At 39.3% G+C, this 12,210-nt stretch overlaps 1 protein-coding gene across 4 annotated transcripts in view; it reads left to right on the forward strand.

Moving 5' to 3' along the window:
- The window catches only part of hdac4 (histone deacetylase 4), a 108,121-nt gene that overhangs the window by 73,430 nt on the left and 22,481 nt on the right, over positions 1 to 12,210 (forward strand). For all 4 annotated transcript variants that reach the window (XM_017420732.3, XM_017420731.3, XM_017420733.3 and 1 more), the window contains 5 exons: positions 4,611 to 4,883; positions 6,145 to 6,331; positions 6,465 to 6,598; positions 7,645 to 7,747; positions 9,308 to 9,354. In XM_017420732.3, the coding sequence (XP_017276221.1) occupies positions 4,611 to 4,883; positions 6,145 to 6,331; positions 6,465 to 6,598; positions 7,645 to 7,747; positions 9,308 to 9,354 (744 nt within the window). The remainder of the gene's footprint in view (positions 1 to 4,610; positions 4,884 to 6,144; positions 6,332 to 6,464; positions 6,599 to 7,644; positions 7,748 to 9,307; positions 9,355 to 12,210) is intronic.

Raw genomic sequence — 12,210 nt, forward strand, 5'->3', positions numbered from 1 at the left:
AAAAATGAATCAGTTGTCGAAGTTTATCAATTGATTATTTTCTAAAAGTTTTATCAAAATCTGTTCGGTGATTTTCGACATATTTTAGTAACACACTCGCACAGACAAAAACATTATCGTTTCACCTTTAGCAACCGAGAATAATAAATTCTTTTAAATGGCATGAAATAATAAAAAACAGCTTGTTTTAATCGTTATAATTATTGTAAAATCATAAACACTACAACAAGTAGTATTTTAAGGCTTTAGGTTGTATGTATGACAGACTTGTTGGTATTTTCCTCTCAAAAATATCAAACGTTGTTGTTTATGGAGGAATAATTGCACAACCAACAATTAAGGCTCTAATTTTAGATTCTTTGACCGCATAGTTGAGTTTTATTGTTCGTGTGAAACAGAATCTCTTCTCTGTACTGGCTGCTCCAATCATAGGCCACTCGATGTATGTTATGCATGTTAATTAGACATTAAAGACGGGCATTCAATGAGACGCCAACCATAAACATCAGTACATAATACAGCCCAGCATCACTAATGCAATGTTTGCTTTTATTCTGTTTTGAGTTTGAGCATCTCTTTGTGTTGGATGTCACAATGGTATATACTGTGGTTCCAGATAATTACGGCTGTGACGCATCAAAAGTTTATTTCGTCTATAAATAGAAAACAATCAGTTTTAGTGTGTAAAGAAGTACCCTTGAGCCTGGACAATATGCCCCCTAGTAAAAAATAAATAAATCTTTGATGCAAGAATAGACAAGAGTACCCATCGTTCTACACAGTTATTTTCTGTGACTATTTTTATATATAATATTCATAATTTCACTACAGATCTCTGTGTTCAGCCTGGTGTAAACATCATAAAGGCTTATAATAATGGCAGAAAAGGTTTGTTAAAGCTAAAAGTTAACCAGCATTTACTAATTTTACAAACAAATCTTTTAAAAACACATTTTGATAATGTTTGTGTTTTGATCCTGGTCATATTTAGATGTAAAATTTAAATAACATCCCTTAAATAAATGCGTCTCACCCGCCACCTTGCATGTCAAAGTTTATAACTAAGCTCTCCTGTGATCTGTTAGCTCTCAGAGTTTGTGTTGGGGACGACTCTCAGCTACTACCAGACCACATTTTAGTTCAGCATCTGTAAAACTGACTGACTTATAGACATTTTTGTGTTTGCTAAAATAGGTTTGCTGTGGCGGCTGTTTTGAGTTATAGCATCCAATAATTACACTCAGAGACTTTTACATGATTGCCTGCCTTTCATAGTAGCAGGTTGGATAAAAAGTGCAGCCTGAAGTCGGACTGTTTTGGTTAAAAAGGTGGAAAAGAAAAAGGTCATCGGGGTTCTTTTGGTGACGCTCTTTAAAGGAAATTAACTATATGATTTGAAGGAGTCTTCAGCTTATTTTGATGCCGACAAACACAAAGAGAAAATCGGGGTCACGATCAGTGAGAGGAATACACACACATCCATGGAAATACAGGGGAAACAGATGGTGATTATGTTGGTTGCAACATTATCATGGCAGATTTATTTATTCATTTATTTTACGTCCCAAGAATCAAAATATAAAAATCCCGACCTTATCTAAGAACCACTGTTAGTTGAGCTCATTAGTTTTGTGAGTCCAAATATATATTTTTTGTTGCACTGTTTAAAACTGGCAGACATTTTTTCTTCCAGGACAGATATGTTTGCCTGTCTTCAATGCCAGTATTAAATATTTTGTGACTGATGACATGTAAAGGTTAGACAGAAGAGTAAAAGCCAGTCAGCTTAAATAATCTTGGCTAATTAAAGCTGTGATATGTAACCTACCATCCCAGTTTATTATCAAAACGATCACAAAACGCAATAATTCAAAAGGAAAAGCCTTCATTTCTTTTCCTTATTTTTATTTTCCAAGATGTGTTGCAGTATGTTTCAAACAAATAGTTATTTAATGAATTATTTCAGCCTTAAACTAGTTTTACGTTGTTTTATGAAAAGCAAGGATATTAGGATATTTATTGAATTATATTATATATGCACAGGTTAATGTCTTTTTTGTGTGACTAAAATTAAACTTCCTCCATAAATCTAATGAAAACTGTCTACAAATACCTAAAAGCCTGCAGCTATAGTATAAGTTCACAACATTTCACAATAGTTTTTTATTTAAAATTATAGTCTTACCTCAGTAATTTGGTTGGGTTTTAAAGTTGTGTTTCTCCTGTCACTTTCTGTTTGACATGAGGAAGTATAACCATCTAAACAACAGTTTGTATGTAAAATATAATTTAAATATTAGATTTTTGAGTGCTGCAAACAACTTTAGCTGCTGCTGTTTTTTCAGTTTTCTGTGTCCTCCCAAATCTGCTTGTTTGCCCCGTTTTTGTAAACACTATATCCCTTTTCAAATCAAATTGTCAGCTAGTTCTATCTCAGCAAATGTTGACAAGTTGGTCGGGTTTGTTGCTGGAGGCCTGAGCCGGTGCAGTGTCGGGATTGAGAACATGGCAGTAAATCTCATTTTGGAGGTTTTTCCTCCTGGGGATTTGGGTTGGGCCAGAGGATAAGTTGCTCAAGTTGCAAATCTATTCCATTAAAGATGACTTCACCAGGCGTTATATAAAAAGTCTTTTCTGTGAGATTATAATGTTCTGCAGAATCACTTTTCAGGCCAGAATTTATCCGGCAGTCTGAGCTGTCGTGGTTATATTCGAGGCGGCTGTTAGTGAGTCTGAGTTGCTCAGGTGCTGCAAGCTATTTCTACAAATATCACATCGGTGTGTTGTTTCTGTTTTCTTTCATAGCCCCGCCCCCTTGGATATTTTTTACATTGTTAAGCATGACTCAGCTACAGCCTTCCTTTACTTACTCAATTATGTTTCAGTCAAGTCAGCAGTGAAAAGGGGAAAAAGTAAAGCTGTCTGACAACTTTGTAACAAAGATGGAAATAAAAAAAAGTCCTGGAACTGTTCCAGTATTAGCCTGTTTTCCTTCATTTTTACCTGAAACAGCAGTACTGTGAAGTGCACAAGTGTCAAGTGTTTGTCTAGAATCACCTCCTCTTCCCGTTGCACGCTCCCCCCATCTTTCTTGTGGATTTAATGGGCTTATTTAGTGCCTGTCCCCCTTATGGTTCATATCCCAGCAACTATTTTGTCTGAAAAAAAAACGTCAGAAAGAGAGAAAGAGAACAAAACATGAAAGAAAAGGAGAGTGAGAATCAGTGCAGCAGGACTGGTTCAGTGTTTTGAGTTTGTTTGGAGAAGAGGGACTGGGATGAAGCAAGAGCCTGCTCTCTGACGTCAATGGACCGTTCCCTGGGCAGTATGCCAGCCAAGTGTGTGTGTGTGTGTGTGTACTTCTCTGAATGTGTGTGTACTTCTGTGAATGTGTGTTTCGTGCACAAACAGCAGTCCAATCATGACCTGTACATCAAGGTTGTGGTTTTTGATGACAGCGACGGGGACAGCTGCCACAACAAGATTACACCAGTAACCCCCTCCACAGTTCCTGCAGTACCCCCCACCCCCTGTGCCCTTAGCTCAGTATTTCTGAGTTCAGACAAGTTGACCGTAACAGTTTCATAAAAAAAACAGTTAAAGAGATTCTGTCAGAGGTTTCAGAACGAGGACATGACTTACACTAAAAATACACTTGGTTTTAAGCACTTGTTTGGATGCATAAGAAGGAGCTCTTCCATCCAGCAGCCGTTATCCACATCTTCAGATGTTAGCATTTCTTGCACATTGTACAATCTGCTGCATACAACAAACCCCCTTTTTAGTGCTTTCTTCTTCTGTCCTCAACAATAACCAAATTCTAACCTTTGTCTGATGTTATAAAAGCCAACCACATGAAAGGTCAACTTTGGGCACTTGATCAAAATCTGAATTTCGTTCCATCCCACCATCACTGGTGAACAAGACTCTCAGGTTTTTGAATTCCTCTGCTTACAGCAAAGACTCATTCCCAACCTGTAGGGAGCATTCCAGTCTTAAATTCAATCTCAAAAAATGTGGCATCCCAACAAAGACGTGGAAAACTAGTGTTCTCGGTCGCTTTAAGTGGTTCCCCCATTTCCTGTTTCTGAGAGCAGCGACGCCTGTTGTTTAATAGGCAAACTGCAAAGAGTGCTGAACGTCTGAAGCACCAAGATGCACGGAAACTCCGCTCTTTTGATATCACAATTTGCACGAGACACAAGTCGGACAACTATATAATTTCATCTTTAGGCCGTATATTTCTGGCCCTGGAGTCCAGAGTGCAGATCGGCTTTATCTGTGTGTACAAAACGTCAAAGGGGCTGGTTAATGTTAGCTTCTTGTTTGCTTAAACTTGAGGTCTTTTACGTTGTTTTTGTACTTAGTCTGATCACTCATCTATTTTTGGAAGGAAGTCATCATTGGTGAACTCACAAGGTTGTTCCTCATTCATCTTACTCTTCGTTGTTTATCAGTTAAAAACGTTGTTTCATTTCCCTCCTGGATCTAAAGACAAATCCTCTTTTAGTCAGAGGATTTGGTTATTTTTGTAACTGTCATTGTCCTTTAGCAGCATCATGGCCTGACAGACTCCAAATAATAATGACGTTTGTTTGTTTCTCCTCCAGATCATGTCCAAGCCCAGTGATCAGGTATCTCCTGTAGGTTCCGGCGCTTCAGTGTCGGGTCGTCAGCATCAGAGTCACCCCGAAGAGACAGAGGAGGAGCTCAGGGAGCACCAGGGGCTCTCCTCATCCTCGTCGTCGTCCTCCTCTTCCTCAATGCCTGAGACGGGGTTGATACGGGGACTGGTCATCAAGCAGGAGCCTCCTGACCTCCAGGAGCAAGAAGAGAGGGATCAGAGGGAGAGGCAGGCAGAGCAGGACTTCCTGTTTAAACAGGTAGGGTATGAAGCTGCAGGTGCTGATGAGAGTGAGTCTACATTCAGTAAATGTATCCCACAAACGTTTTGAGATATCTTGAAGACTCCCTTGCAAATGCAACTCACTAACTAGCCTCTAACCGTCACAGCCAAGTGACTTACTGGCTTTAGAAAGCAGCTTGCATAACTTCTGTTTCATTTCGAGACAGTCAAGTGTAAAAACTTCAAAGATGGAACAATGACCTCTCCTTTCACTTCTGCATGTATATCAGATTTAACTGCAATAAATTGTTTCATCGTGTCCCACCATGCGAGTTTGTGAAAACTTGAAGCGTCAATATGGTGGCTTATTTTCCGATAGAGGAGCCTCGCACAGATTTACAAACACATGACTCTGGTAACTGTAGCTGTGACAGATGGAGCTGAAACATTACACTCTTCTTTCCATCTGCCTGTCTTCTCAACTGACTTTTCATCTCACTTACCAGCATAATTTTAGATGCATTGTTTTTTGTTTTTTTTTATCTATGTCCCAGAAAGCGGACAAAGAAAACACAGTGCACATGCTTCACTGAGTCTTAAAACAAGCACCCACTCCAAAGTTGTCCAGAACTGCACTATAAATACTGTACACACAGAAACACTCTGTTACATAATCCTCACAGTTTTCAGTGTAGCTCCGTTTGTTTGATGAATGCGACGTGCATTCTTTGTCTCTATACTACTCTACGATCGGAGACAATCAGGACACCGTGTCCTCATCTGTCCGGCCCATCCCTGCTGTCTGCTCAGCCAAATTCAATCAGGCACTCCTCTCACTGTCACCATGGCGCCCGTACAGTAGTGCAGGCAGACACACCCATCAGAAGAGTGCAGCACTTAGGCTTGGTGAGAGTGAAAAAGAGCACTAAAAGGTTCAAAAGAGGTGCACGTAGCTATTTTTTTAGATGTTTTTATTGAACGCTGTTAAACAATTTCAGGAGTAGTAGTAAAATCTTGTTCAATACCAATTCGATTATGCTTGTTTTCCTTTTTGTAAACATAGCAGTAAAGTAAAAATCAAGTGGTTCTGGATAAATGGTATTAATGACTTTTTGCCTAAAGACAGATGTGTAGATGATATCCTGTCTTTTGAAATATCGCGACCAACTTAATGTCTTTGTTGAAGTACAGCTTCACAGATTCTGCAGCATTTGGTGCCCTCTATTGGCACAATGTTTGTGTTGCAGTCTGGTTGTGGTACAGAATGTCTGACTGAGTGTGTTTGTGTGTGAGAACAGCAGGCCTTGCTCCTGGAGCAGCAGCGGATCCACCAGTTGAGGAACTACCGAGCCTCCATGGAAGCAGCTGGGCTACCAGTCAGTATATCTGTGCACCGTCCTCTGACCAGGGCCCGCTCATCTCCAGACACTTCTTCCTTCCCCATTATAGCCCAGGAGCCACCAGTAAAGCACCGGTTTACTACAGGTGTGTAGATGTTCACACGGAGACGGCTTCTTCTCCACATGAACTAATATTTATGATTTAAATGGTAGAAACTTTTTATTCAAGCCAAAGTTGTCGGCACTGAAGGATGAACCACTTTCTTTGTACTTTGCAGGTCTGGTGCATGACGCCTTGATGCAGAAGCACCAGTGCATCTGCGGCAACGCCACTATTCATCCAGAACACGCCGGCCGTATTCAGAGTATCTGGTCCAGACTGCAGGAAACGGGCCTCAGGTCTCAGTGTGAGGTAAGACTGGACCAGAGAGCGGCGGCCTCAGGACGTCATGGGTAAATCAGTACTCAGCCGCAAGAAAAAAACTAATAAAAAGGATTAAAACAGTCTACTATAGGCATTGATGTGCAAATTACATAAATTGAGTTTTGATTTTTTTTGGCAGAAAATTTTTGATCAAAAATGTAAACAAACAAAAAAAACATTAAAGAAATTATAGTCAGGAAAAATAAATGGTGCTGAAAAGAGACATTCTAGCAACACACCTGCTTCAGTTATCAGAAATTTGAGACTGAAATGAAAGATTTCAACACAAAAATGAGCTTAAATAGTCTCCAAAAGTAACTCTTGAGTGGTTTAAAGTAAAACATTCAATTTTCTTAGTTAAAAATCAGACCTCAGTAACAATTTAGGGATTGTGTCACTAACTATTTCTGTAAACTAGTTTTATTTTGAACAATTTGATTTTGTTTTATCTTAAAAATAGATAAAACTTTGAGTAGATAGTAAAGTTGCCACACCCTGCAAAATGATTGACTTTTTGTTGAGGGTAATACAGTAATTAAACCTGCTCAAAATGTTTGTTCTGGTTTTATTTGTTTCACAGTTTACCTTCAAATTAGAAACTGTTTGCTAAGAATAACATTACACAATATTACACAAACCACAAAAAATAAATGGCGACAAAATAAAGGGGAAAAAAAACTTGAAAACAAACAAATGAACTTTTGTTATCTAGAAGTTTCTGAAAAAATAAAAGCTGGAAAATCAGTTAACTTGTTGCTCTTCTGAGTTTTAACCACAAGAGGGCAGTGTTAATTCAATTATCTACGCTGTTTGTTATCAGAAGAAAACATTTAAAAATTAGTTTTAAACTTGTTGTAATATCAGTCTGATTTCTTTACACCATTTGAACCAAATACAGGATCTTTTTTTCTTTGTAATTATAAGAATCCTGATGTGCACTTAGTGAAATTATTTAAGCTACAATCCTCTCCTTAAGTTAAATAATTTAAAACGAAAGGTTCTGTGCGTAATCTTTATTTCTCCTCTGTTTCCAGTGTATCCGAGGTCGGAAGGCGTCACAGGAGGAGTTACAAACGGTCCACTCTGAGGCCCACGTCTTGCTGTATGGAACCAACCCTCTGAGACAGAAACTCGACAGTAAGACATTTATTTTCACCTGTCTTCAAAAATACACCTGTCGCAAATATGTTCTCCTCCTCTGCTTAAAGCATAGATTTAATGCTAATTTATTTTGATGAACTTTGTACATTTTATCCCTATAAAACAAAAAGATTGAGGTTAAAGTAATAAATGTTGCACAGATCAGTTAAAAACATGATCTGAGCTTCGTTCATGCCACAATCAGGATCTGTGATTTGGTCAAATTAGGAATCTTAAACGACCACATCATGTAAACGCAGTTAATCTGCAGGAATTTGGTAAATGAGTCTGTTTTCATGCTTAAACCACAACAGCTAATCAACCTCAGCAAACACTAAAATGTCTATAACTCAGCCAGGTTTACAGATATTGAAATGAAATTTGTTGTGTGGTAGCAGGTGAGTCATCTTCAACATTGTGCACAGATTGTGCAAAATCTTTGTTTAAAACTTTCCCAAGCAAGGCAGTGGATGATATGCATATGAAATATGTTGAGTCAAATATCGATCAAAGCCACAATGGTGGCATTTACTGCCCCCTCCAAAACTAAAAGTACAAAAAGATCAATTATTTTATATCTGAACTGAAAACATTTGAGTTTGACAATAAAGAAAGTAAATTTTTAACTTTAATTTTCAGGTCTTCACTTTTTTATATGTAACACCTCAGAAAATGTGGTCATTTGTAACAAGAAACAAAATTTATTTGTGAGCAAAAGCAAAATGTCTGCAAGAATAAAAGACAAAGTTCAGTTTCTTGCAGTTTAAATAGCTGGGATGACTGGAAAAGATACACTTAAAGTAAAATAAAGGAAGCAAAATCGACCAAATTCTTGAAATAGCTGCATCAAGCTTACCACAGATTGTGACGTTCCTAAAGACTGGCAGTTTTCTTTTCTTGGGGTCTGTTTCAGTTGTTTGTTCCTTTAATCTTGTCTTTATCAGCTGAAATGTCTGGACTTGAAGGGTCTGAAACTAACTTTACTCACATGAACGATGGGTGGTTTCACACAAATGAGGCTGACTTTTACAAGTTGAAAATGTTGACTTTTCGACTTATATTTACTTTGTTGTGAAACCTGAGAGCTTTCAGATGAAAAACTCCTCTTGGTTTTTGTGTTCTGTTAGTTTTGAAGGGGACTATCAAGAGATTAAAGTTTCCAGCATGGAAAAGCAGCTGAAACACAGACTTGAGAACATTTCTGCTGACATAAAGGATAAAGCTTGTTTAGTGAAGGACGTTGTATTTTTACAAAACAACCAAATTAGCCAAGTTATCTTTGTTTACTGACATCAGGGACATCACAGAACCCTCTCCTGTAGTCTCCCTGAGGCAGGACTTGATTGTGAGGTCAATGGGATCCTTTTTTTTCCACCTACCCAAATTAAAGCATCTCCCTTGTGTACTCTTGCAGTTAGATAAGGTCAGCAAGTCAAATGCTGGGTTTTAAGGGTCATTTGGACCCTCGGGTCCACAGAGTTACCTCTTCACCTTTATTTATTTTTTTTAATCTTGAGTTCAACTTACTTTTATTTGTCATGTCCTGTCCTCCTTCAGGTTCTGTGAATCCCATGTTTGTGAGGTTACCCTGCGGAGGCATCGGGGTAAGTGACTCATTTTTGGTTTGGAAAGCCACGCTTGATTCATTTTACAAATATTCTCTGTCTAATTAAAGCATTTGTAACTAGCGTGTGTGTGTGATGTTTCTGCCAGGCTGCCGTTTTTAGTCACACACTTTAATATTTCAGTGGAAAACTGTGGTGTGTTTTTGTACAGTGATGTGCTAATCGAATCAATATCCATCCAGTGCTGCTCTGTCTGACTGGGGACTGAGGCGAATAGTTCCTGAATCATCAGATATTACTGTAACAACCACGTCGCCCACTCCCTCTTTCTGCTCACGGCTTCAGTAATGCTCCCATTTGTTCTCATTCCACCAAACAAACACACACACACACACAAATACCACCCTTCAAGGACCAGAGGCAACAAAAGCTGTTGCTTGCCTTTTCGCTGTGTTTCAAATTATATCCAGATGTTTTAAAGTCTCTCGGTGTGTGTGTGTGTGTGTGGTGGAAGGTATGATTGGATGTTTGTGAGATTGAACATTTCTTTGCCATGCCAGTGATTTTGATGGCTGGCTTAAAGTACTCGTTGCAACGTATGAAAGCAAACATAAAAAAGGTTATCATGAATTATTCTGAAACTAAATCAAACGGTGCTGTATGAAAGAGTTTACTTCAGTTATCTTCCAGATATATTTATATGCAATTCTGAAATGTGGGTACGCACTCAAAGTAAACATAACACTCGGCTGAACCCACTGAAAACTGCATGACAGCTTGAGTCTCATGATGGACCTACATGGTCCGTGGAGGTAAACAAATATGGCCGAACTGGACAGTGTAGGATCTTGGAGAAGACGTTTAGGTGTTAATATAAAAATAAATCTGCTGCTAAACATGAAAGATAAGAGAGAGGAGGAGTAAGACAACGGTCAAGATTAAATATCAGGGATCAAGCAGGGCTGGAGCACCATAAAGAGAGCTCTGCCTTCTAATATATGCAACTTTTATAAAACTTCTGCTAGATTGGCAAGTTTAACTTTTAACCCTTTATTCAGTCACTTCCGCTTTTATCGTAGCTAAACAAATGATCTTATTAGTTAGCATCTGGTCGTAACTTTTGCTTACAAATTTTTAATTTCAGGACCCATTAACCATCAATTTGAGAAAATATTGTGCAGATTTTGTTTCTTCTTTTGTCCGGTCTTCATGACTTTGTGACGAGTACCTTTAAAAGAGGAAGTGATGTCTTTTTCAAAGCGACGTTCTCGCGTCTGTATATTTGCTGCTATTTATTGACTTTAAGGCTTTTTAAAGGCCTGTCAAGCCTCCTTAAACCTTCAGGTTATCTCTCATTCCCTTTCACTTTCTTCTCCCCACTTCCTCCCCACTTTGGGAGGAAAAAGGTGGGGGGCGTAAGAGACGCCTGGGCTCTGTGCTGGTCTGCTTTTTATAACAGCAAATGGGACCAAATTGTTGTCTTCCTGTCATACGCTCACATACAAGTCATACACAAGGGGGGGAAAGGGGGTGAAATTAGGCTGTCAGCCTGTGGAGAGCCGTCATTTTGTCATAGCAGCACGTTCCCCCTCTTTTCTACTCCAAACACACAAACACAGCTTTCCTTTACTTCTGATTAACTTTTGGCTCCTTCCTGGTTGAAGACGGATCAACAACCTCTTGCTGCTTCAGAACATCATCTGTTTGCTCTTGTTAACTTGATTTTTGTATAAAATTCAGTTTCACATTCACTCATTCTTTTTTTGTTCTGCACTCAAGTTCTCCGTCTTCACTTTTGGTCCCATTAGACTCTCATCAGCAGCTCCGCAGCCTCCCTTCGTCCTTTTTTTTAAAGTTTCGTTCCGTCTCTGGTAAACGCTCCACAGTTTTATTTCATGACAAAGTCTTTCTTGGCGCGGCTAAAAAGAGCCCTTTTTCTTCACTGTGGATGTTATTATGGAGTAATCATCCAGCCTTGATGAGTTCCGTCACCAGAGACAGGAGGAACGTGGGGCCGGCTGGCTGGCTGAAGTGCTGCTCACTGATTGGTCGATAGACCAAAGAGCTAAATAAAAGGCAAAAATTGATGTTCGGCTAAAATCATTTGACCATCCCACCAAAAAAAACTACAGGCTTGGATGAAAGGTGGGCAGAAAGTGACTGCCAGGTTAAAGTGAACACATTGGAAGTAGAAGAGCTAAAGGTTTACATCAAGGGATCTCGCCAGAGTTCTGGTTCGGCCACATGTGTTCACAGACCTTCGGCTTTCTTCTTTTCCTCTGCCAGCGTCTTCGCTGTGTGTTTATCATGCGCTCCATCTGCCGGCAGTATCTGCCATGCCTGATGGAGGGTGTGTATATTATCCCGTGTCCAATCAATCACAGAGTCTGGTCTGTTTTGGCTTTGATGCGTGTGTGTGTGTGTGTGTGTGGTGTTGGGATCGGGGCTGAGGGCCAGCCGTGCCTCAGCATTAATCAGGTTTGACCACCGAGTGAATGGTTGACCTGTGGCTCATTGTTCTCAAACACAAACACACACATACTGTACGTGCAGTCAACCTGGGAAAATAAACGAAACAAAAGAAAACATTCGATTCAGAGTTTTCAAATGCAAATAAATAAGTTTGCTTTTTTTAAAAGAATTCACTTCACTTGAAAAGTACATGAAGTGATGACGCCAAACCCATTTTGTCTCACACCAGTTCGGCTTTACGGTTTTATTGCTCGCCACTGGAAGGTGAAAATCGGGTGATAATGTTTTTACCCGTGTCTGTGGACAATTACAACCGATCAGCTTTGGACCAAACCCAATTAAAGATGGCGACTACAGCCAACTGACCTTAGGAAGCACAAATAACCTACAATACAATCAATTTCACAGATTTTTAGCTAAAAC

The sequence above is a fragment of the Kryptolebias marmoratus genome, linkage group LG6 (genome assembly GCF_001649575.2).
Source record: "Kryptolebias marmoratus isolate JLee-2015 linkage group LG6, ASM164957v2, whole genome shotgun sequence".
In the NCBI taxonomy this organism is placed as follows: Eukaryota; Metazoa; Chordata; class Actinopteri; order Cyprinodontiformes; family Rivulidae; genus Kryptolebias; species Kryptolebias marmoratus.